This window comes from Uranotaenia lowii, chromosome 2 (assembly GCF_029784155.1).
Source record: "Uranotaenia lowii strain MFRU-FL chromosome 2, ASM2978415v1, whole genome shotgun sequence".
Lineage (NCBI taxonomy): Eukaryota > Metazoa > Arthropoda > Insecta > Diptera > Culicidae > Uranotaenia > Uranotaenia lowii.
This window is the reverse complement of record NC_073692.1, coordinates 2982909-3008222: the sequence shown is the minus strand read 5'-3', so window position 1 is coordinate 3008222 and position 25314 is coordinate 2982909. Positions and strand designations below refer to the sequence as shown.

Here is a 25314-nt window from a genome sequence, read left to right as displayed (position 1 = left end):
AATTAATATTGTTTGAGTTTTGTTATGTTTTCTGAAAATCTTGTTTGGGAGCCCATCATTTTGAAAGCGAAAGAGGCCATTATTTGTTTTCAATAAATCAACTTTTGTGCCAAGTCATGCATATGAACCGATTTTTAAGAAAATTACCTGAGTTAGAATTGGCTAATCGTAATGCATGTACTTTATAAAAACTTTATAAAAATCGCTTAACAATTGTTTTAGCTATGTCGTAATTCCCGTTGATTTTGTATGGAAGGCCTCTGTTTTGAAAGTGGCATGGGCTATTGAGTAGAATAAATAATCTCAACATGTCAAAATTAATATATTTCAATTTCATGAAAATTACATGAAAACTGTATGAGTTATGTGTTTTTTCTATGAATTTTGTATGGGAGCCTCCGTTTCATAAGCGGTAGAGATGATTCTGCTAAATAAATCAACTTCTTATGCCAAATTATTCTGCTGAACTCATTTTTATGATTATCATCTAAAAATTGTTCAAGCTAAGTCATATTTTAAGTTGAATTTGTATGGCAACCCCCTTTTATAAACTGTGAGGGTCTTTAAACTATTATACAATCCGTTCATGGCTAAAAAAAACTTCGGTTACCAAATTTCACTAATTCTGACCACCCGTTTATATGTTATGATGTCACAAAAACTAGGCCTTCATTTGAATATATACTAGCTAACCCGGTGTGCTTTGCTACACATTCTAAAAATAAATGAATTTGTGAAAATTATTTAAATTTCCATTTTTTTAAAGACATTTTCAAATTCAGGCAAATTAATTACAACATTTCAAAACGGAAAATGAAGCTGGAGTTTCGAATTTCAATACAAAAATGTTTTATCTTATTTAAGGGGGGGGGTAGGGTCTAACACTTTCAAAAAATCGATTTTTTTATTTTTTTATTTTCTTATTGTAAAACATTTCAAGAATGTTGTGTCAAATTTTCAAGTCAATTGAAGCAAAACTGTAGAAGTTATAGGCCTTTATCTCCTCCTATCTAATACTGCAAGAAAGCAAGAGCAGAAACTTCAAACGCGTTTTTCTCGAAAGCACATTTTTAAAGTCCGTGGACATCGTCATTTGAAAACTACTTATCCGATTCTTTTCAAATTTGGAACATAGTTTCTACATATAAAATACCAGACCCCAACGTTTTTCTTTTTTGATTTTTTTACTTTGGGGAGATTTTATAGGTGAAAAATGGCGGATTTTTAAGTGAAAAATCGTAGTTTTTACTTCAAACAGTCACAAAAATTTCATAAAAATATTTTTAAGTTAAATAAAAACGTTGGGGTCCAGAAAAACATCTATTAAAAATATTTTGCTCTGATTTTTTGAATTCAGATGATTCTGTGCTGAGATACAGTGTCCACCGCAAATCCTGTTTTCTAAAAGGCATCCTCGAAAATGCTCCGTCACCGGCTCATTTTTCAATATTTTTCTACGAAAAAATTACTAAATGTTCTTTTTGCAATGCTTTGTATAATGCAAAAAATTTGAATACATTTGTTTAAACGATAGCTCTAGAAAAAAATCGTGAAAATGGTGTTTTTTTATACCCGTTAGACCCTACCCCCCCCTTAATGAAACTTCATCTTCAAATTTTGTTTTTCAAGATCTGAAATTTTAACTGTATATCATGAGTTCATTTATCATGTCAAAATTTATGTAAAATTTGTATGGATTTTCCACCCTTTCCGTCTTCCAACATGGGGAGGGCTCACGAATTACCACAAAAACATTGTTAGTATCTACATTACGTCACATAGGTACCATATTTCGCTCCCTTCCATCCCAAATTTGATACCATTCGCTAGATCGGTCCTCGAGTTCTGCAAACATTTGTCTTATGTTTGGAATCCCCCCCCCCCCCCTTCCTGTGGAGGGAGGGGTCTATCAAAATAATAATAATATTTCCCTGCTTCCACCTGCCAAGTATCACGAAAGTCAATTCAGTAGATTCCGAGTCTACAGGGAACAGACAGACATACACACATACAGAAATTCATTTTTATATATAGATAAAAATCTTTACAACTTTTCCTTTCTATTTTAGGTAAAAATTTGGTTCCAAAATCGACGAATGAAACAGAAAAAGCGAATCAAAGAGGGTTTAGTTCCACCAGATTCGAAGTGCTCATCTCCGAAGTTGAATACCAGCAATTCGTCCGAAAGTAACGTTATCAAACATCCAAACTCCGAAAGCAATGATAACAGCCGTGAATCCGTTACATTGTGAACAGTCAAACAATTTATGAAGTTACTAATTAAGTGAGCTTGAGCTTTTATGTGGTAATTTTTATTATTTACATTCAATATCTATTTATGTTTGTATCAATGCGGTCATTCCACAACACTATTGAACTTTTCAAATATTGAAAAAAATATTAGATGATTTTATAAATTGAATTATGCAAAATTATCCTCGTGACATTTTTTAAGTTTAGTTTTAATTGTTAAGGATGGCTGAGAATTTTAGCCAATTTAAAGGTAGAGAAAAAGGAATTCTACGATAATTTTCAACTAGTCATGTCACGAATGTTTCATAGTTCAGGTTTTGAAATTAATGTTATTCATATCAGGGTGGGATAGTAAAACGAAATGTGTGCTGCGTTTTCGAAGTCATCAAACCATGTTTCAGTTTAATAATCAACTCTTAAATTTGCTAAATATGGTAGCTCACGGACTTCTGTTTTCGAAGACAAAATTCTACTGCCTCCAGAACTTTATATTAATCTGTTTATCAAAACAACAAATTGTACGAAATTTCACTCAAATTCAACAATTCTAATGCGGTTTTCATCATCTTCAAAGTACGAAATTTGTGAAAGAAGTTAAATTTTCCACTAAACTCTTTTAGTAATTTCATGCAATACATTTGTATTATTAGAACTTGATTTAAGTGAATATTTGAAGTCAGAAACATCTTCAAGTAATGCGAAAAAAATAAAGTCTCGATTATCTTGATAAGAGCAAATTTAAACAATCAAAAATGTAGCCTGATTGATTTCAGTATGAGTCTTTAGAGGTGATTTCAAATTGTTTTTAACAGCAGCAGATTTTTAAGCATATTTTTTTATGAGTTTTTCAATATCATTTTTATAAAACAAAAATTATCTTCCTATAATAACAAACCACGGAAAAGCGAAAGGCATGCATTAAATATGTAGAAGCTATTCGCTGCTCAATAAAAAAAATGTATTAAAAATGGTTATCGTCAAACTAGCCACATTCCTCCGGATATTTTTTTATCAATGCACACATGCGAATTTTACAGAACCCATTTTTTAAGAATCATTTTTGAAAATATAGGCGTTATTAAGCGAGTTATAGAGCATTATAGCTTACCAAAATTGGTATGGTGTCTTCGAAAAGGTCAAATCATACTTGTTTTGTACATCAATTCACATGTGTATACAGCTCATTTAAGAAAAATACGTCAATGGTGATATTGAGTTGTAACTGATAACTGGTGCATTTATATCAACTTGAAAAGAGATTGATATTGCAATTTCAACGAGAATATTTTATTGAACCTCACCAATTGACATGCTAAACTGCATTTTCCTTAATAAGTGATTCCAACAGGCTCTTTTTTAGTAATTTCATTGAAAGAAAATATACCAAAACTTCTAAACATAATTGATATTTATACAAATAAGAAAACATACCTTAAATCAAAAGCAGAATACATTAAAAAGACTAAAAAAATAGCAAAAACACAGTAACTTATAAAATAGTATATTTACGAAATACTATAAATGACATCGGATGTTCCTCTTTAAATAATAAGTAATGAAAATTGTAGTTAAAAAATAAAATAGAATCTGTTGCAACACGTGTACAGTATATCATTGAGTAAACCCTTGTAAAAATATCGATTAAGTTCAATTATCCGAAACAAGTCCTTTCAAACCAATAAATTAAAAAAAATAAGAATAACCAATAAGTAAAAGGTTTTCAGAAATATTTCTCCCTGAAATGTTCTTTATTCGTGCAAACGATTTGATATTTTTCGCTAATAATCGCTTTATCTTTCTTGTATTGCAAGCAATTTTTTAAAAATCATAGCTTTGGAAACCTATCTTTTTCTCTTTTCTTTTTGATAGGAGTTTCACCCGCAATTTCAATGTTATTCAATGTCTTAAAAAATCAAAAAACATGCTTTGACTGTAGCCAGTTCAAAATATCCCTTTTTGCAAAAGTATGCTGTAGTAAGAAGCAATATGTTGCACATACGAATATTTTTTTTTTCATTTATTTACATAAAAATGGTTTTAAAACCTGTACTTTTCAATCAATCAGCCGTCAAAATAATTCCAGTAAAGGTAAAAAAATAGGATAACTAGCTGACCCGGTGTGCTTATACTTACTTTCAAAAAAATAATTGTGAAAATTATTAAAATTTTGATCAATTTGTAAATCTTAAACTTAAACATAATTCAGAAGCAACATCTTCAATATGGAAGTTTTAATTTGCGGATCGAAATGCAATACAAAGATAACTTATTAAATCATTATTTTTGTTATTCAATTGTTATTTTGATATGATGTAATAAAGTTATCATTGAATGGTAACAAAATGATGATGAAATAGTTTCTCACATCTAGAAATAGTTTTTTAAAGATTTTGTTTCCCATAGAAAATTTGAAAAATCAAGCAATCGATGTACACATTTTTACCCAGTATGACGGTTTGCCTTAATGATATCACCTACAAACTTTATATTGCTTTTATTATCCTAGACCAACACTGTTGGTGTAAAAATATTCACCATTTTTTTTTTTATAAATATTTTTATAGTTCAGTTACCCAGTCTGGGATAGAATACATTGAAATCCAAATCAAAGGATCACCTTTTAAATTTCGTTTCCATATGCTGGAATATGATGCAATATGGAATATGATGCAATATGGAATATGCTTCACGCGTTTGTTTATTTCAAAAGTCATCCTTCCAAACATTAATTTTTAGAATTTTGTGTACTATTTTTTACCCCTAAATGTATGCAGCTCTCTTATGGGCGAATATCATTTTTTTTGTGAATTTTAGGTGTTTTTGGGACTTCTGTTTAGAAAGATACATATTGTAAGTGATTGAAATGCATCCAAATAATAATAGATGATTTTTATTTCTAAATTTGGTGTTCTGTTGTGCTTGGCGAATCGTGCGAGAAGAAAATCAATCGTTGGTTATAGAAAAAGGAATTCTACTTCTAGACGTCGTGATTTTTAAACTTGAAATCAAATAAGTTAAGTGTCGGTTGGAGGGATATTAATGATCTTATGATTGTTCATCAATCGATAGTGTATTTCCGTTAAAATTTTGGTTCTCTTAAATGCTCATGTAGATTTCTTCGAGTAGAAGAACGGAAAAAAACAAACGTATTAGTTTTTTTTTATTCTTGGCAAAGCCTTCTAATCACGTTCTAAGGTAAACGCGAAAAACCAATTGGCGGTTGATGTTAGGAGGTTGAAATTGAGGGAACAGTGATGTTGAGAACATGTGAATGCAACCAGTTTTAAGATGACCGGAACCAGGAAAAATAATGAGATAGAACCAGCGGAAACCTTTGGAGTTGATCGTTTCTTTTTAAAATTACTCCTTTAACCCAAATCCGTCCCAGATTTTTCCCAATTACAAATCAATCAATAGTTATAAATTTTAGCTAAATATCATATGCAGCGTTTGGCTCCACGCTTGATTCCTCCCTTGTTTCTGTATCTTTAGCAGTTTTCATCACATGGTTTACCTAGCCGTAGTAGAATCTGCAATGCATGCAAATATGTAACAGATAATACGCTGAAAAGAAAAATGAAAGACGCAAGTCTTCCATTTTCCTGGATGCCTACATGTTTAGGTCATGATGATGTAAGAAGAAGAAGAAGAAGAAGAAGAAGAAATGGATGCAGCACCCTTATGCTTTTTCTTTAAAAACATTTTTGACAGAAAGAAGATAAAATTTAATTCGAGCAGAACCAAAAATACTGCAATTGGTGTTTCATTTGTTATGACATCACAAATATATGTACCTTTTTATTCTTATTCTTATTTTACCAACATAGCCTGGAAAATGAAAAGACTTGCGTCCTTCATTTTTCTTTTCAACGTTATCTCTGTTACATAAAACATGCATTTCAGAGATAACTACGGCCAGGCCAACCATGTGGTAATTTCCGCAAAAGATTCTGGAGCAAGGGGATGAATAAAGCGTGGAGTTCTCTACCAAACGCTTCATATGGATTACATAAATCCCTACAGCATAATTTTAAAAAAAGCTACACTAAACTAATGCCAATGTGTATTAGGAAAATAACGTTTAATATTATAAAAAAGGTTTGAGCTCACCAAATAAGTCTTGGAAGTTTTCGATTAAAAAACTTTTCCTCTAGTCCGGAGCAGCTGACTTTAAAATGCCTTTCGAACTCCCCCAACCAGGATTCAGCATGCCGAAACAAAGTACGAAGCACTCCGGGAACAACCACCAGTCACTTAATCTATCATTTTCCACTGTTTAATTTTAAAATTTCTAGTTTTATTGTAATTTGATTAAAAAAATCATGGACGAAAACAAAAACGCGTGCGATGCCCAAAAATCATGGCTTACTCCTCGTTATGACATCACAAATATATGTACCTACAAAAAACTATAAATCTCCAAACGTTTTCATTCGATTTTCCATTTAAAACAAAGTTTGTTGCAACTTACCCCTTTTCTTAGTATGGTGAAAATCCCATGATTTTATAAATTTAAAAATAACTGGAGAAACCAATAATTTTTATGACTCCAGCAATTTGATGTCTCATCAACCTTAAAACTTTTGATGTAAAATCGGTATGATTATCTGTGAACATTAAGTTGACTGTATATTCTTATTTTCCGAAATAATATTTCCTCTTTTTTCAGAAACTGTCTACAATTGGTTTTCTCAGCATCTCAAATTGCCCTATCAACTTTTACATTAATAAATAACGAAACATGATATATTTGGCTCCATACTTGATAAGTTCTGGCAATATGCAAAAAAAATTGCACAGTAGCCTTTTGTCTCGTTTCCGTCACCCCACCGTTAGAGAGGGAGTCCAGAATTCAGATTTCTTTTTTTAAAGATAAGTTAACCATCGTTTAATTGATTTGGGTAATTTTGCTTTATAAATTTCGAGATGTCAGAGAAATGTATGTATTCTTGGAGAAAGAATATCAGAATTGAAAATTGATAAGGATGGATAGAAAAGTTATGAGAAAATTTCCCGACATTGAAAAACGATAATAAGCATTTTTTTCGAGGAAAACTTATCAACGTAACGTACACCATACTTTACCCCGCAACATCTCATTGTTTAGGAGGACCTGGGTAGAAGTGGCAGTACCATAGCCTGTAAAATGAATTCAGTATCAAAATTTAAAATTTAGATTCGAAATTCCAATTCAGAATTAAAAATTAGGTTTCAGTATTTTTGACAAATTTTGTAATTTTCATTCGCAAAAAATTGCTTTGTAACGTTGGAAATGCCATGATTCTACGGGAAAACGTATTTTACTGATTTTCTTATGTGGACGTTTTTTCAGTTATACCTACTATAAAATTAAAAAATGCAGCAAAAAAAAATTTCATTAAACTGCATTGTTTCCTTTATTGCAATGAATTCGGGATTGAAAAAAACAGTTTTAACCTTTTTGAAACTCTAATCACTTCTAAGGTGTAAGCACATATTGTTCGCCAGCCTTTCATCAAATGCTTTAGAGCAAAAAAATATTTTGTTTCAAGTATTTTCATTTTTGTTTATAATGTAATATGGAAATTAGACACATCAAGCCGTACAATCTTGTTTTGTAACCTATAATATGTTCGTTTTTTTTTTGCTTTCCGCCGAAAACTTTCCTAGTAGCTCTTACCATTTAAATAGTCGAAGAAGCATCACTAACTAAAACATAGGTATACCTTTCTTTTCCCCACGAACGAGAGAAATGTAAACATACAGCTCAACATGTGCTCTGTGAGAGATTCACGAAATTTTTGCCAAAAATTGCTCTCCGAACATTGGCAAATGAAACTGTAGCATAGTATAGACCAGAACGTTGATACGGGAAGGTGACACAGGATTGTTCGATGGGAATTAACAAAAAACAACCAAAATTTGTGCTTATATTGTAAAAACTGTATACTCGATTGGATTCAAGAGTGCATATAATTTCTCTAAAGAAGTATCAAAGAATAGAACAAGTAATTGTGCCTTCAACGTGAAATTTTGGAACAAATGAAAAATATCCTTAACTTCAGCTGTCACTTTTGTGAATTTCCCACCTTCAGGCGCATGTTCTGAGAGAACGTGAGCATCATTAGTAGATTTGGAATAAATATACAAAATCCGATGTGTGTACCAAATATTTATATTGATAAGAATCGTTGTTTATCGCTTAATTTTTGGTGTACAATCTGTGAATTGCAAATAAACACATTTATCCGGCACAATCAAAGCGGAATCACGCGTGCTTTATAATGTGATGATGCTGACTGTTGGTAATAGGATAATGAATACTTCATCTGAACTATTCGGCAAACCTTCCATATGGTATCATTCAGCCGACAAAAAACGTCTATAAATTGAAGTTTAAGATAGCAAAATAAAAGAGTGTTGCATTGAATAACGATTGGTGTTCGTATGGAAGAAACTTAATAGCTGTTTTTATTTCTTTTATAGGAATTATATGTGAACTATTTTGATGACATTGTTCGAAATCAAAAAATGAGCATGTCACTGGTAGATAACACAACAAACCTTGATGGTAATCAAAACTCCAATCTTTCATTAGAAAAAAAGAAAATGAAGCATTATGATCCAGTGAATGGATTTGCTTTCGCATGTGACAAAGAAGAAATTGTAAATGATTCTGCCAAATCAATAGAAAATGTAGAAGAATCAAGCAGTAGTAAAAAAGGCTCCGTGTTTGATGAAAAAGGTAAATCTGTTGTCGTTAATTTTACACCCGGTACAACAGCGAAGACCTCGATTCAGCAACAATACATGGGCAAGATGCCCATTTGGAGCATACCAACTCACTACAATAAACTATGGATTGTTTTTATAAGCTCAATGCTTATATCAACTGGTATACTGATTGGATTCATAATCACATATACAGTGTGTAAAACATACAAATGTGATTCTGAAGATTTCAATAATGACCTTTCTACTGTTGGAAAGATTCCCTACAGACCAGTATGTCTAGCTGAAGAATGTGTTAGAACAGGTAGGTTGGGAAAAATTACGAACTTTTTACAAGCCGGATTAATTTTTTTTCATTTCAGCATCTTCATTACTAGCGGCCATGGATCGTTCAGTGGATCCTTGTGTAGATTTTTTTCAATTTGCTTGTGGAACTTGGAATAAAAAGCATGTGATTCCAGAAGATAGAAGCTCTATTAGCACCTTTGAGGTAAGTACTTAAAATGTTAAGAAAGTATCATTCTTAGATTCACTTAAAAGCTAGAATCCAAGGTAAAAAAGTAGTGATTCTTACAACAATTAGCATATTTAAGATTTTTTCAGCACTAATCGTACTTGCCAAATTGGGTAAAGTTGAGTTTTGCAACGAGTTGTATAACGGAAACTTCCTTACAACCGGAAACTTAAGCTTTTTAAGCATAACTTTAAAAAAATATATTTTTGTATATATTGGTTCCTCGACTGATTTGAAGAGTACCAATCACAAAACTTCATGACAATAAAACTAATTTAGAACATGTTCATGCGGTAAAAGAAATCATTTTATTATTTTATGTTAATTTTCCCTTAATTCCAAAAGTGTTTTTTCAAAATAAAGAAACTATAGGTTTAGAAACAGCTTTTACAACTCAGGTTTTATGTTAATAATTATGATGTTCAAAAATTCGGAAGCACCCGCTTTATTTGATTGCAACTTCACACTAAAATATCAGTTTTTCACAGTGTTCGGAACAAAGGCGCTAATTCGCTTATTGCCTATTAGTCTGCTAACTTTTTGTAAGCGGTTCAACTTTGCCGCTAAACTTTGATTGAGCTAGCGAAATTCCACCATCCTTATGAATGAATGAATATTTTCAAGCCTCAAGAACAAACGCCCTGGCTCACATTTTCACCGAAGTTTTTTCTTCAAATCGCACTAGTATTGACCTTTCCACCTGCATATACATATGTACCCAATACTTTCATTTCTGTCTTAACAATCCCACCTTGGAATTAAATTTGTCGATTTTCAATAAACTTTAATAGGATATATCCCAGCGGAGATAAAAATAAGATAACAAAATTTTATGTTCTAAACTTCTAAACCATGTTCTGTTTGCAGAATCTAAGTTAAATTGTATTCTTAAAAATTGGCACAATTTGCTCGTATGTTTAATTGAATAACGTGTCGCTTTTAAGTCTACCTCTTTCCTGATCATGTGAGAACAAATCTGTGTATTCAGTACAGGATATACGAAAGATTAAAAAATTTGAGTCTCAAAATTTGTACAAGGTGAAAAACCTCAAGCAAATCTGTTGTTTTAACTGTATTTTATAAGCACAAATAAGAAAAAGTTGGTATATATACCTATATAATATTTCATATTTTCTACAATCTATTTAGGTCCTCGCAGATCAGCAGCAAGTTATACTCAAAGGTGTTCTAGAGGAAACAATCGATTCACGGGATAATCAAGCAACAATAAAGGCGAAACTTTTCTACAAAAGTTGCATGGATCTACGTAAGTAATCACATAAAAAAACTAATGCTCTAATGCATTAGTTGCTAAAGATGGAAACAACAAACTTTTTTTTCTTTTTTTAACAATATGTGTATTGTAGAATTTATCATTTTCCTTTTGAAAAGGAAATGTTTAAAATAAGTATCAAAATCCCTGATTTTTTAATAAATCTTCCAAAATGCTCGAATGTCAAAGCATACCAGATCATTTTATAAAACAACTGTTGAACGCTTTTGTTAACAAGAATAGGTGCTTTTCACAAAGATGATATGACCTAAATAAGGCATTGAACTTCGCTGTCATGCTTATCGATAACTGCGAGAAGTTCATTCCTATTACGTTGTTTTAGAACGTCTCAATTTATGCTATCAATACGATCTTAGAGTACAGATAATACTTATGCTTTACGTCGATTTTGGAAAGAAAAAGAAACACATACATATTGTAGAAATTGTAACATAATTTTTGAAAATCAAATAGTCAATCTATTTATAAGAAAACATTTACAGAACTGAAATATTAAAAAAAATCATGTGATAGGTAGACTAAGTACACACAAATGTCATGTTTCACAACTAATGATAACTTTAAACTCAGACACATTTTTTCTATTTTTTTTTAATGTTATTTTCAAAATTTTCATTAATTACAATTAATTACAAATTAAACATTCATTTCTTAGTTCATTCAATAGTCATGCCAATCATGTAGATGTAGATGTAGATCCATAAAAAAACACTTTTTCCAAAATCCAACTTTTTTTTGCGAAAAACGTTTAATTAGTAATTTGTTTGGAACAATACGTACACATAAAACGCGTATTTGTAATTCTACTATGAATAATAAATAAACTGTTTTTATTTGCAGAACAAATTCGAAAAACTGGAATTAAACCATTGCGTCAGGTTCTTAAAACACTTGGAGGTTGGCCAGTTATTGAAAAACAATGGATTCCTCCAAACACAAGCGTTGAACATCTTCTTGGGCTGCTCAGGGGAGTTTATAGCGAACCGGTTTTGGTAGAACTTTATGTTGGCGCAGACGATAAAAATTCTTCCGTGAACATATTGCAGGTGCATTATAGCCTTTATTGATCTATTTGGCTGTTTATAGCATAATACTTTTTTTTCTTTTAAGATTGATCAACTTGTTTTAGCTCTCCCCTCAAGGGACTATTATTTGAAAAAGAGCAGTGCAGGAGACCTTAAAGCATATCATCACTATATGACGCAAATAGCAATTCTGCTGGGGGCTGATCAAAAAACAGCTACTAAGGAATTATTAGATGTGGTTAATTTTGAAGTTCGTTTGGCTAATGCATCACTTCCTGAAGCGGATAGGCACGACACAAGTGCAATTTATAAAAAAATAACACTGCAACAATTACAAAATGAAGTGCCACAAATCAACTGGGAAGAATATTTACAGGTATTGAAAGAACTACATAGTTGAAAATTTAGCTTTCATTGTATAGAATATCGTTATTTTAGAGTACTCTAGGGAATGTTAAATTGGAAAAAAATGAATCTATAGTTAGTTATGCAATGCCGTATTTGGTGGAAATGGGTCGAATACTAAATGAAACCGACAAGCGAACAATTCATAACTACGCCATCTGGAGATTCGTGATGTCTATGATGACTCACATGATCGACGATTATCAGAAAGAGAGAGTGGAGTTTCGAAAAATCCTGCTCGGGATTCAATCTGAACGCCATCGGTGGTCGCAATGTGTAGAATGGACGAATAAAAAGTTAGGTATGGCAGTCGGCGCATTGTTCATACGTGACAATTTCAATCAAGAAAGTAAAGAAACTGCATTGGAAATGATTCATACAATAAGGGAAGCGTTTAATGAACTTTTGGCGGACATTCACTGGATGGATAATGAAACGAGAGCTGTAGCCAAAGAAAAGGCAAATGCCATGAATGAAAGAATAGGATATCCAGAAATTTTGACAAATCCAGAAGATTTGGAAAAGGAATATGTAAATGTAAGTATAATGATACCTAAACACGTACATATATGAAATATTATATCGAACATGGCAGACACGGCTCTGAGTTTTCAAATAACTTTCGAGTGTGCAGCTCTAAGCATCGTCCTGTTGTACACTTGTTTATCTGTAAATTGGGTCCGGTACCCCATGGCTCCTATTTGACTGTACTTACGTAAATTAAACAAACGTGTAAACTAAAAATCGAATAAAAAAAATTACTTTTTCACATTTTGCTGAGCGAGAATCGAACCACTATCGTTTAACACCTAAAGCAGAAGCATTAACCCCTAAACCAGCGAAGCAAAAGTTTCGCCGCGCGTATTTACAAAACGACTATGCCTCGTATAGCAAACCAAAAAAGCATTTTCATGAGAGCGACAATGATTCGTCCTGAGAGCCCTGAGAGGACACTCACCAAAGATACTCAGTTCCGAACTCCTCCCTCATCTCGGATCTGTGCTCAGTTCGCTCAGTCACAGTTTTCGATTTTAGCTCAGTTCACAATTTTCCTTCTGTGAAAAATAGGAGACTCCATTTTAGTTTTTGTCGTAGCATGTTTATTCTGTTTAGTTTGCGTATGAGTTTTTTGAAATTATTAAAATGTTAATAAAACAGAAAAGAATGTTTTTTATTTGCTGAAAAACTCCGCTTAACACTAAACGGACACTTGGTATATACGTATGTACCTATTCATACCGGTCAGATGACGACAAACATTTTTTTTTCTAAAACCCTCTTGTTTCTCAACCGATTTCTACAAAATTTATAGTTTTGGAAAGCTTGTAATGTTACTCAAATATGATTCTTTTTCAGCTACAGTTATTTATATTAAAGTTATTCAAAGTCGATGATTTTTTTTTAACTTGCTTCGGGAAAAGGCTGTAAAATAGTTCTTGAGAGCTCGAAAATTTTTCACTCAGTGCCTAAGTAACATGTTTTTTTTATTTCTTCGTATTTGAATTACTTTAAAGTCAATTATTGTAGCTGAAAATGATCTGAGTCACATTGCGAGCTTTCCATAACTATAAATTTCGTAGAAATCGGTTGAAAAACAAAAAAGTTTAAAAAGTGTTTGCCGTCATTTGACCGCTCGCGGTATAAACATGTACACCACATCCGTTATTCTAAAACATCAAAACTTAGAAAAATTATCACAATGAAAAAATACTTGCATTTTAAAAATACTCCAATAGTAAAATTTGCGAAAAAAATATATTACGTGTAATAATCATTTAAAGTTCAAACCCGTCAATTGACCGCCTCAATACGCGAAAGAAATCAAAATATTTTTTTTTTGAAATATTCTAGCGTTAAGCATATACAATTAGTATATGAAGGTTCTTCTTGCATTTCAACTTGTTTAATTCATAATTGAATTTATATTAACATTCCAGCTCACTATTTTCAAGGACCATTTTATAAACAATATCCTCAATATTTTGCAATGGGATGCAGAACGGAACCTCCAGTTGCTCAGAAAACCAGTTGATAAAGATAAATGGGCAACAGAACCAGCAGTTGTAAACGCATTCTACAATCCAAACAAAAACGATATAGGTACAAAACTTCCTGAAATAAACTCAACATTTAAAACATTTTTTTTCTCTCAAATAGTTTTTCCAGCTGGTATTCTTCAGCCATTATTTTACAGCCAACATTTCCCCAAATCTTTGAATTACGGTGGCATTGGAGTTGTTATTGGACATGAAATTACGCACGGTTTTGATGATAAGGGACGACAATTTGATAAAGATGGCAATATGATGCAATGGTGGAATAATTCTACGATTAAATCATTCAGAGAAAGAGCCCAATGTATAATTGATCAGTACTCCAAGTATAAAATAAATGAGGTTAATTTATTCATGAATGGAAGGATGACACAGGGAGAAAATATTGCTGATAACGGTGGCCTCAAGCAATCTTTTAGAGTATGAGCTTTGTTTAACATTGTGATGAAAAATAATAGAAAATAATATTTTCAGGCATATCGAAAATGGGTGAGCATACATGGACCGGAGCTGGAACTCCCAGGAATGAACATGACACATGATCAGCTATTTTTCCTGAACTATGCACAAATATGGTGTGGTTCAATGCGACCTGAAGATGCTCTTACAAAGATTCGATCATCGGTACATTCACCAGGTATCATCAGAGTTATTGGCCCGCTTTCGAACTCCAAGGATTTCGCTGATGCTTATAATTGTCCATTGGGTTCTCCAATGAATCCTAACAACAAATGTAGCGTTTGGTGAGCAATTGTTAGGCGTTAAGGTTAACAACTGTTCTGACGTAAGGTTCTAAGGTACATTCTAAGAACAAAAAAAAACAGATTAAAGATAAACTCCAAAATAATATTACAAACGAGTGGATGTAAATCGAGGAGAACAAACTTTAGTGTTATGTTTTTGTATAAATAACGCCTTATGTACACTGTATATGAATGAACATGTAATTTGGGAACAAGTTGAATACTCTCTTCGGAATCGGAGTGTTTTTGTGGACATTGTCTAATAAATGTTTCGTTTTTATACGCACGTTGACACACAATACAAATTTAAAATATAACATTCTAAACAGAAATGAAATCCATTAAATTATTGTCCTGATTGATGTGCATTGTTATACATTCTTTTATAATGTTTTTAGGAAAATACTCAAAGCTACTATACTACATTTTATGCGATGTATTAATAAAAACTGTAAGGTGCATGATGAAGAAAATCTCAAAAGAATTAAATATGTTTTAAATCTAAAGATTATGGAAAAAAAACTTTATTCCAATGGTATTTGGAGCATAACGGCTTAAGTTAAGGAAATCTATATCGAGATTTATAATGCTAGGGTTGATAGTATGACATTTATTGAATTATTATTCTCTTGTATTTCATCAAAGTAGAGTATAGCTCAATCATATGAACTCAACTGAAATATAATAAGACATACAAATATTACAACCATTTGCAAACGAAAATTAATTTTGCAATTGTAATAACTTAGTTTTATTATTTGTTTTATTTGTTTTATTTTTGTTTTTCTCGGGCATTGAATTAAAAAAGAAAATTTGAAATTTTTATCGGTTAACATTATTGATTTAAAAAAGAATAGTTTTTAAATCAGTTTGTGATTATTTGGGCACACTTTTTCCGGTATTCATCCCGGAATTTAGACTTCAGCTTTGTCATTTTTAATGGTTTTGAGATAAAAATTTAATCTGTTTAAAGTATACCTTTGACCTGATGTTTTTACAGCAAATCCATGGAATAGTATAGTAACGATAACCAAAACTATAATTTCGCAGACAACAAGAACGGGTTATGATAAAAAAATGTTTATAATCAACAAATCAACTTCATAAACTTTATTATTGAATTTTAAACATGATTAGTTCACGGCAATCATTCATGGAAAGCATGTCTTGCTTGCGCGTCTAAAAATTTTATACAACCTTTAGAGAATGATTTGTTAATTGAACTTCGAGTACAACAAAAACTATCTTTCTGGAGTAAAACAACCAATCCATGCGAAAAATTCACATTCAAATAGATAGGTTATTGCTATTTTTCTATTAACAATAACAAAAGTTGATCAGCAAAAAACTTTAACTATTGTGTTATATTTAATGTCATTTCATTTTCATAACTATTATTTATAACAGTCATTAGGTAAAGCACCCATGTCCTAATTCGTCTAAAAAATGTAAAATATCTAAGATCATCAAAAAGTAATTCAATGAACATTATAAAAATAATGAACGTGAACTTTCTCAGAGGTTAGAGAACATGAGTTTTGATAAAAAACATCAACAAACGTGAAATATAATTCCATATAAACTTCTTACTATTGGTTAAATTTTGGCTCTCGGCGTCGTAATTGTGATCTAAGCTAAAATTATTTGTTGGTTGGAATATCGAAGAAATACTTTATTAGAATCATAAATATATGAATAATTGTATAATTGAAATTAAATAATGTTTTCTAAGAAATAAAATTTATAAATATGAAACAAAACAAGTGCATTATAAAGATTGCAAAAATAAACGTTTATAATTAAAAGAATACTAATATAATTTGTTGCTTCTGTGAACTATCAAAGATTTATATCTCAAATATTTATCCTCTAACGTACAAAAAAAATCATTCTTACAAACTTATAACTCAATAAATTTATACAGTGAATATTTTTACAAATGAACTGATTTATAAATCTTTTTGAACAAATTCAATTACGAATTAGACACATTTAGTAGAAAGTATCATTTCTTTACAACAATTAATAAAGTAAACCTAAAACAACTGACTGCACACAAGAACAACTAACAAAAACATGTTTTAATCACTTTCATCCAAAAGATACCCAAAATTACATTCTTTGGACAGATCTAAGGCAGATCTGTTTGCTTTTTTGTAAATGCTACTGTATTTTAAGAATCTCACCAGTAGGTATTATTATTTTTTTCTTTTTCAGGAACTGAGCTGAACTACCTGAACCTTTAACAAGAGACCTGATCTATTCACCATAACAAAAGGGAACAGCATTTTTGGTGCGTTTGTTTTAATAATTGATTTTGGAAGATTTTTGCGTTCTGAATTCACTGCATTCGTCAGATTTTGTGTATCACTTCTAGTTTTGGCTTTAAATTTTAGGTAAAATTAATGCAATATAGATTTGTAAATTTGATTTATGTTTTACCACTTGGCCCGCTATGTTAAAAGTAAGGCCAAAATTGTATAGCTTTAAAATATAAAAAAAAATCTTTGACAACAACCCACCAAGAACAAACATTTTTTTAAACTCTATTTTCCTTCATTTATTCAAGAATTCAGATCTTGCCTAGACATTTAGTTTCAAAAATAGAACGCTTTAAAAAAATGAAATTCTACAATTCTTAGAAATTTGAATAGATAACATTACAACTTTTTCTGACATCATTCAAGAAAGTCATTGAATATTTTGACTCATTTTACAATTTCGTTGACAACTGCAAAACGATATGACTTATGCTTCAGGAAATACATATAAAAGATTTCATTTGATTAAAATCCTAAATTAAATGTCATCAAAATTTCCGTTCTTTACAGAATTGAAAGAAATAGATAGCAAGAAAACTGCTTTGTCCACAGAAGTCAAAATTACTCGTGATCTTCAGTATAAAAACTTTAGTTTCTAAATTTTTGTTATATTTTATAGTTTTGCAAAAAGGTCACAAATTTATTTAACGAATGTTTACCCTATTTTCAAAAGTTTTATCGAAAACAAGAAATTACGGAAAAAACAACTTATTACATAGATAAGTATTTGGAATCAGCGCTCCCATATTTATTCAAAATCAGCTCTTAAATTCTTTACACCCAAGAAAAATGTGAATTAAGTTGCCTTGTGTAATCAATTACGCTTTTTCGATGGACTGTCGGACTTGAAAAACAAACGATCATGTTTGTTAAAATTTATTTAGTTCATTCTGACATTGCTCATCACTAAAGTTACACATACAATCAGTATCATAATAAATCACATTAATGCTTACGTTATTGAATTTTAATCAAATTAAAAATTCAATTGAATTTATAATTTTAGTCTACATTTAGATATGCACGATATGTACAGTGATGATCATCAATAGTTTAAATATACAGTGAATAAATTTACAAAAAAAATTATATACATTTCTCTGTTAACTTAGAATTACAGTTGACAATCGCATAAAATTATAGGAATACAAGTTAGATGAAATCCGTGATTTTTCATTTACATAGGTCTACTTATAAGTAATCCTTGTATCTTTGGAATTATTGTTCATAGCCTACTGCAAAGTTAATAAAAACTTGGTTTAGTACACTTTAAGAAATGTTATTGGTTTAAATAAGTGGAGGATCATCTGAATCATTACCTAAAACAACATCTTCATATGCCGGTCTTCTGGCCCGATTTGAATGAAGTCTCTGCCGAATCCTTTGGATAATGTGCATTTTTTTAACCATGACTATTGCTAGCAAAAGGATAAGTGCTGCACTGATAGGTATGAATATGCCTCCTATTATATGATGCGGTTCGGGATGCTCTTTAAAAATATGACCAACAGACAGGGTTTTGTTTAGAGCGGACGATGGCGTCGTGGTTTCTTCTATTAACAAACAATATTCCCCAGTTTTTTGCCTGATATAGTTCGGATTGTGCGTAAATTGTTTCATACAAACACATGACCCATCGTCGCACAAAGAATTTGGTGGACATTGATTAAGCATATCTGACTGACATTCGATGGCTGAAAAGACCAATGAAAAATATTCAACCATGAAAAACTTCAATCTTATATGAATACTTACTGTGAGTCAAATTCTGCATCATTCCCCACGCTAAAGAACAAACAGTACTGCAATACATTAGTATAAAACCGTAGCATTTTGATCCGAACATGATAAATTGAACAAATTGATGTACGATGGAGGAAGAATACACTTATGCTATATGTGAATTTTTACGCGTGACATCTTCTTTGTGGTCGTTCTTATTGGAAAACGCAATGCACAATAAGGCAGATTAGAGTGCATCATTACCCATTTTAAATCCTCCAGAAGCAGGGATGCCAGGTTCAACACCTGGCATTATATCAAAGAAAATATAATAAAAAGTAAGTGTTTACCTGGGTAGACGGAGTACCCGTCCGCATAAATCAGTATTATACAGTGACTATTCCCATTATCTTCTTCCCAATACACCCGAAAGATTACTTCTATAGTTTTGGATTATTAATGTAAGATAAGGCTTATCATTTTTTCATGAGATGGTATTGTTTGGACGCACTTTACGATACAGGGAACGGGTCGTTAAGTAGAGTAACCATTCATTTTTTTGCCTTTTTTACTCGTTCTAAAACGGATCGATCATACGTGTTATCTTTATCTAATCATCCAATCATAAAATGATGACGATACCGCATATCGTGAACTTAAAGTTATAATATTCAAAATCATACTGGGGTTTTGGTTATTCTATCTAATTTAATTAAAATTTTTGGATTAAAAAAACATTCACATTATTTTTTATTTGAAGCATTTTTTCGCGCAAAATTGTGAATTGTGTAATTTAGCTTTTTTCAAAAAAACTTTTCAATAGCACTTTCACAAAATAATCATCCGCACGTTCGTCGGTAGTTCCATCTCGAAACACAATTTTCACACACTGAGTTTTCCCACGGCCGTGCGATCCAACTTTTGTTTGACGCTATGGCTGTTCCGCGGCTTCGCTTATCGGACGTTGGAATGCCAAATTTCGCCAGGTTTCCATCTTCCTCCGGTGACTTTCCGTGGCTTCCCTGAAAGATCATTGTTTTGGAAGCAGCATTAATTTTGCTCGTAAATAATTATTGAATATTTAAGGATTCTCACCATTTCCGGCGAAGCTGGCACCGTCGCCTATTGATCCGACCTTCTCCATTTCCAACTTCACGAGTTCGACCCGAATTCAACCAGGAGATTTTTTCACGAATTCAACCACGTGTGTTGACGTGACAGCAGAAAATTTGGGGCGTGTTGCAAAAAACCTCAATTTGTTTTAGGACCGTTAATTGTATCTTCCAGTTTAAAAGTTTTTTATCATTCCAGCGCGTTAAATTTATCAATTCGGTATTTAGAAGATTTTTCGAATCTTCCAGAAATAGTATTTTTTTTTTTCATTTTAGCAGAGACACATTAAGCCATGACGCAATATGCACGTTACTATTAATGTTATCAGAAGAGAATAATAACGGATGATACCTATATAGGTATTTATTGTTTGAACGAACATTACCAGACAAATCTATTTTGATGAACCAACTTAAAGATATGCATTGAATACTCAGATAATGAGTTATGCTAGAGCAAAGTGTAACCCAACGCCGGTCTGCCTTCAAAACAAGTCAGTTTAAAAACAAAGAGTAAACGCTTTGTGACAAGTCCTTTTCGTAATTAAAACATTTTATTACAATGGTAAGCAAATTTTTATGATTAATAATACTGATTTTTAATTTGCCTTGATGTTTTTTTTCGTTTAAGTACTCTTTAATGCACAAGGAAGAAACTGCTCACGAAGAAAGCATTTGGTCCTGTGCGTGGGGCCGCATCAAACTTAGTGCAGAGGATGACGAGGCTAGCATGGACAATTCCCGTGACAGCTTCAGTAATAGGCCTATCGAACAGTTTAGAGATTTCGTCGTAACCGGCGGATTAGATGACCGAGTTAAAGTATGGGATGTAACAGACAATAAACTCAAACTAAGAAACACGTTTACTGGTCATTCCCTTGGAGTGGTTTCTGTGGATGTATGCAACAACGGAGAAGGTAAGTTTTCTGTGCAGAAAATGACAAAAATTCAATTGTGCCTTCTTTCGCAGTTATCGCTAGCAGCTCTTTAGACTCTGGTCTATGTATCTGGAAAGCCGAAACAGGACAATTGCTAAATCAAATAGCATTAGGACCCGTTGATTTATGGACAGTAGCATTCTCTCCTTGTAACAAATACATAATTTCCGGTTCCCACGAAGGAAAAATTTCTCTGTATAATGTTGAAACTGGCAAAGTCGAACAAGTTTTGGATCCTCAAAACGGAAAATTTACTCTCAGCATTGCATACGTAAGTATCTCGGTTATACAACTAATAAACAAAACTGTTAAGCCGGAATATTGGCATCATCGTCACAAATGAACAAGCGACTAATATGTTGGTCTGCTTAGCGCTTAGATAATGTTGTTGGAGGTTACATTTTTTAAACAGATTTTCTTATTTACCTGCAGAGTCCCGATGGAAAATATATTGCTAGTGGTGCCATTGATGGTATAATTAACATATTCGATGTCGCAGCTGGTAAAGTAGCCCAGACGCTGGAGGGACATGCGATGTCGGTACGGAGTCTTTGTTTTTCTCCTGATTCCCAAATGCTTTTGACTGCTTCCGATGATGGCCACATGAAGCTGTACGATGTTGCACATTCGGACGTGGTAGGAACACTTTCGGGGCATTCATCATGGGTCTTATCGGTGTCTTTCTCTGGCGATGGTAAATACTTCACTTCGTCATCTAGCGACAAGAGTGTAAAAATATGGAATGTTGCCGAACGCCAATGTGTGCATACATTTAATGACCACCAGGATCAAGTTTGGGGTGTTAAATATAGTCCAGACAGTTCTAAGGTCATCTCTGTATCTGAAGACAAATCTATTAATCTCTATGATTGCCCACCCAATGTTATCTAAATAGAACCAAAATAAACGATTGGAATTTGCAGCTTATGTTTTATTTGGTTTAACTAGAAGTTGTTTCCCTTCACTAACTTTCGTTGGAATATGCAATTCAAAGGTCTTGAAGTGTTTTAAAATATCTTCAACTAGTGCTTCCTTCATCTGAAAATCATTCGCGATTTTTGTTACGTTCCATATATTAGGATCCACCTGATGGTTTGAGATAAACGTCATAGCCTGCCGTAACGAACATCGACCTTTTGCAACTGTTGTGGGTTCCAGATGTCCTAATTCGAAACTTTCGACTGATGTGCGATCAAGCGGCAATGGTTTATCCTTCACATTAGTAACAGGAAACTGTAAAAGAAAGCCAAAATATCGACAATTAAGAGCGGTTTATTAAAAAAAAATTTTATTAAAAAAAAATCTTTAAACCTTATCGTATGAGCCGTTTCAAATAAATATTTATGTACCTAGGTACTAATAAAACAAAAAGGTCTGTATGCAGTCAGAACAAATGCTCAAAAACATTAGATATACACTACGTAAGATTAGATAAGTATAGAGACTTAAGGCTAGACAACATTTGAAAATGTAACATGATTTCCAATTATGTTTTCATTTACCTTATCGGTTGAAGTCACATACACATGCCTTAAATTATCATCTAAAGTTCCATGTTTTTTGCTTTGCTCTTCTATTATTTCAGGATACTCTGAAAGTATTGAAATACATCATATACAATCAAAAATACATAAAATATGTCTTAAACTTACCTTGTAGTATCCTTTCTAGGTCTTTTTGATTAGAGCTGAATGTAGGAGCCGGTTTTGGTTTATTCTGTGAAATCACTTTTTCTGCACGATTTTCAACATTAAAGCGATTTGCTTGCCTCGAAATAACAGACAGTACTTTTCCCATGTTAATAGTAGTAAGATTTATTCTAAAAAAAAAACGCAAATAGCCTGGCAAGCTACTACTCTTTCCAAAGTTTTAAAATTGAAATAGGGTCGAATCGATTATTGCACAACATACTCAATCATTCCTTCGTGGAGTGAAATAAATATTAGGTATGCATGGTTTTCTTTCAAACACGCTCTTATCGAATAACTTGAATCTGGCTTTATAACTGAAACAGTAGGGGAGAATGGAGATACTTGATCCCATTTTCTTATTTCATAATATATTTTTGGATTTTATTTTCAGGGATTTTCATATTTTTGGAAAAAAATAGCAAATCAGCATATTTAGCTTTTTCTGTTAACTCTATGGACAAATTGAACCAAAAAAACAAGAAAGCAAACGTTTTCTCAAAAATACGAAAACCTATCATCATCAATCAGTCCTTTATCCAACTCTTCCTCTTTGAGGTGAAATTTACCTCATAGCGAGGTAAAGTTTATCTGAATCGAGTTGGAAAAGCTCGCTGGGAGGTGCATTCGAAACTTTTTTTCTGGGATTTTTATCCTGTCGGATGATTCATCCCTATAGGGGAATGGAGTTAACACGTTCGTCGATATATATATATATATATATATATATATATATATATATATATATATATATATATATATATATATATATATATATATATATATATATATATATATATATATATATATATATATATATATATATATATATATATATATATATATATATATATATATATATATATGTATATATATATATATATGTATATATATATATATATATATATATATATATATATATATATATATATATATATATATATATATATATATATATATATATATATATATATATATATATATATATATATATATATATATATATATATATATATATATATATATATATATATATATATATATATATATATATATATATATATATATATATATATATATATATATATATATATATATATATATATATATATATACATATATATATATATGTATATATATATATATATATATATATATATATATATATATATATATATATATATATATATATATATATATATATATATATATATATATATATATACATATATATAATATACATACATATATATAATACATATAATACATATAATACATATACATATATATAATATATAATATGTATATACATACATATATATAATATGTTCTAAACTATTTTACTGAAATTGAAGATTCAAATGCTCATTAAAATTTATTTGAGCATTTAACTGCATTATTTTTCCTTTTTATTTTTTAAAAGACGCTTGTTTTTTATTGAATGATATGTATATTACATCAGTGGCATATTTTTTTAGTCAAACCAATGCAATAAACTTATACTGTATTTGTTTTCTTCCCTCGATCAGTGTTCCACCGTACCCGACAAAAACAAACACAAATCGGAGCCAGTGTATTGCTACCTCACTCACTCACACGCTCTATACCTTAAGCTACTAGTTTTCTCATTATTCAGCATGAAAGAAAAAAATCCGAAAAAGCATGCCTCAGGAAAACTGCTAAAGTTCATATAGTACACGTTTAAAAAAATATTTGCCTTATGCATATGAAAGCTGAAGTTAATGTCATTGAGTCATAGCCAAGAAATATTTTTTTAAAGGGTCACAAAAAGTTTAAAAAAGTGGTCTGAAAAACCTACTTTTCATTTGATTGCTAGTAAAAACTGTTTGAGCTGTGGTAGAGTTTTTGAAAAAATATGACTACAAAATTTATTTTAATTTTAACATTTTGATGTCTTTAGATTTTTGATGCAAAAAAATTGAATTTACTGTTTTTCAAAGTTGACTACTTTGCGCGATTTTTTTACAAATCGAAATTTCATCTGTTTTTGTGGTCCACCGTCAGGTTGTACCTGGATGTTCAGTGCTTTTATAAAATATTTATAAGTGAAATATGCCTTAATAAAACCATTTGGAAATAAATTTGAAAGCATTTCCAAAATTTTTATTATATTAACAAGACAGAACTTTTTGTCCGCTCAACGTTTATAGGTTTGATGAACCAATCAAAATATGTTGAGTATTTCACCTGTGATGCTTTCGATTGTATGTTTCATTTAGGCACTAGAGGACTGTAATAAGTGCACTAAACCAAATAAAGTTTTTATCAGGTATGATTTTTCAAAGCCATAAAAGCAGTATAAAACAGTGAAATAAAATTCTGATCGTAATAGCGTATAATTTTTGTGCTCAAAGATTCGTTCCACGAACTGAACTCAGACTTTTCAATTTTGTCACCATGGTCGGTTTTTGAAATTTTACGGTACATCCATTGCCACCCTTATATATGTGGTACTAGATGTTTCATTCAACTCTGCGGGTGCGGGTTGCCAGCGAGATAATGCTCTGGCTGGA

At 31.4% G+C, this 25314-nt stretch overlaps 5 protein-coding genes across 10 annotated transcripts in view; 3 read left to right on the top strand and 2 right to left on the bottom strand.

Moving 5' to 3' along the window:
- The window catches only part of LOC129745436 (homeotic protein labial-like), a 29851-nt gene extending 25995 nt beyond the window's left edge, over positions 1 to 3856 (top strand). Inside the window, exon 4 of the mRNA XM_055738513.1 lies at positions 2070 to 3856. Within this exon, the coding sequence (XP_055594488.1) occupies positions 2070 to 2252 (183 nt within the window). The 3' untranslated portion in view covers positions 2253 to 3856. The remainder of the gene's footprint in view (positions 1 to 2069) is intronic.
- Positions 3857 to 8013: 4157 nt separating this feature from the next.
- On the top strand, positions 8014 to 16917 carry LOC129747244 (neprilysin-1-like). Of its 6 annotated transcripts, none has more exons than XM_055741352.1 (10): positions 8014 to 8108; positions 8719 to 9268; positions 9327 to 9454; positions 10628 to 10745; positions 11613 to 11818; positions 11883 to 12173; positions 12236 to 12739; positions 14140 to 14302; positions 14360 to 14676; positions 14731 to 16917. In XM_055741352.1, the coding sequence occupies exons 2-10, from the start codon at positions 8764 to 8766 to the stop codon at positions 15001 to 15003; spliced, it is 2505 nt and encodes an 834-aa protein (XP_055597327.1). In that variant the 5' UTR covers positions 8014 to 8108; positions 8719 to 8763; the 3' UTR covers positions 15004 to 16917. The 6 variants fall into 6 exon arrangements, with proteins under 6 accessions (XP_055597327.1, XP_055597326.1, XP_055597325.1 ...); XM_055741351.1 differs by having other exon boundaries at positions 8078 to 8240; XM_055741350.1 differs by having other exon boundaries at positions 8078 to 8346.
- A 1263-nt stretch (positions 16918 to 18180) lies between these two features.
- LOC129747246 (uncharacterized) lies at positions 18181 to 19250 on the bottom strand. Its single transcript, XM_055741353.1, has 3 exons — positions 19076 to 19250; positions 18640 to 19014; positions 18181 to 18555 (listed from the first exon to the last, which is right to left on the bottom strand). Exons 1-3 carry the CDS (start codon positions 19164 to 19166, stop codon positions 18539 to 18541), a joined length of 483 nt encoding a protein of 160 aa, XP_055597328.1. The 5' UTR covers positions 19167 to 19250; the 3' UTR covers positions 18181 to 18538.
- Positions 19251 to 20600: 1350 nt separating this feature from the next.
- LOC129746149 (SKI8 subunit of superkiller complex protein) lies at positions 20601 to 22012 on the top strand. The gene is made up of 4 exons (XM_055739659.1): positions 20601 to 20719; positions 20786 to 21071; positions 21125 to 21363; positions 21525 to 22012. The coding sequence occupies exons 1-4, from the start codon at positions 20717 to 20719 to the stop codon at positions 21981 to 21983; spliced, it is 987 nt and encodes a 328-aa protein (XP_055595634.1). The 5' UTR covers positions 20601 to 20716; the 3' UTR covers positions 21984 to 22012.
- Positions 22009 to 23046, bottom strand: LOC129746150 (protein NDUFAF4 homolog). The gene is made up of 3 exons (XM_055739660.1): positions 22745 to 23046; positions 22595 to 22683; positions 22009 to 22325 (listed from the first exon to the last, which is right to left on the bottom strand). The coding sequence occupies exons 1-3, from the start codon at positions 22887 to 22889 to the stop codon at positions 22017 to 22019; spliced, it is 543 nt and encodes a 180-aa protein (XP_055595635.1). The 5' UTR covers positions 22890 to 23046; the 3' UTR covers positions 22009 to 22016.
- Positions 23047 to 25314: the final 2268 nt, after the last annotated feature.

What these genes read in the sequence shown, in the direction of transcription:
- LOC129747244 (XM_055741347.1), top strand. An exon ending in GCTCTATTAGCACCTTTGAG is followed by an intron (nt 9,455 to 10,627) that starts GTAAGTACTTAA and finishes CAATCTATTTAG; the next exon opens with GTCCTCGCAGATCAGCAGCA. An exon ending in CAAAAGTTGCATGGATCTAC is followed by an intron (nt 10,746 to 11,612) that starts GTAAGTAATCAC and finishes TTTTATTTGCAG; the next exon opens with AACAAATTCGAAAAACTGGA.
- LOC129747246 (XM_055741353.1), bottom strand. Translation starts at nt 19,166, where the DNA reads ATGTTCGGATCAAAATGCTACGGTTTTATACTAATGTATTGCAGTACT. An exon ending in GATGCAGAATTTGACTCACA is followed by an intron (nt 19,015 to 19,075) that starts GTAAGTATTCAT and finishes TGGTCTTTTCAG; the next exon opens with CCATCGAATGTCAGTCAGAT.
- LOC129746149 (XM_055739659.1), top strand. An exon ending in TGTATGCAACAACGGAGAAG is followed by an intron (nt 21,072 to 21,124) that starts GTAAGTTTTCTG and finishes CTTCTTTCGCAG; the next exon opens with TTATCGCTAGCAGCTCTTTA. An exon ending in TTACTCTCAGCATTGCATAC is followed by an intron (nt 21,364 to 21,524) that starts GTAAGTATCTCG and finishes ATTTACCTGCAG; the next exon opens with AGTCCCGATGGAAAATATAT.
- LOC129746150 (XM_055739660.1), bottom strand. Translation starts at nt 22,889, where the DNA reads ATGGGAAAAGTACTGTCTGTTATTTCGAGGCAAGCAAATCGCTTTAAT. An exon ending in CCTAGAAAGGATACTACAAG is followed by an intron (nt 22,684 to 22,744) that starts GTAAGTTTAAGA and finishes CAATACTTTCAG; the next exon opens with AGTATCCTGAAATAATAGAA. An exon ending in ATGTGACTTCAACCGATAAG is followed by an intron (nt 22,326 to 22,594) that starts GTAAATGAAAAC and finishes TTTCTTTTACAG; the next exon opens with TTTCCTGTTACTAATGTGAA.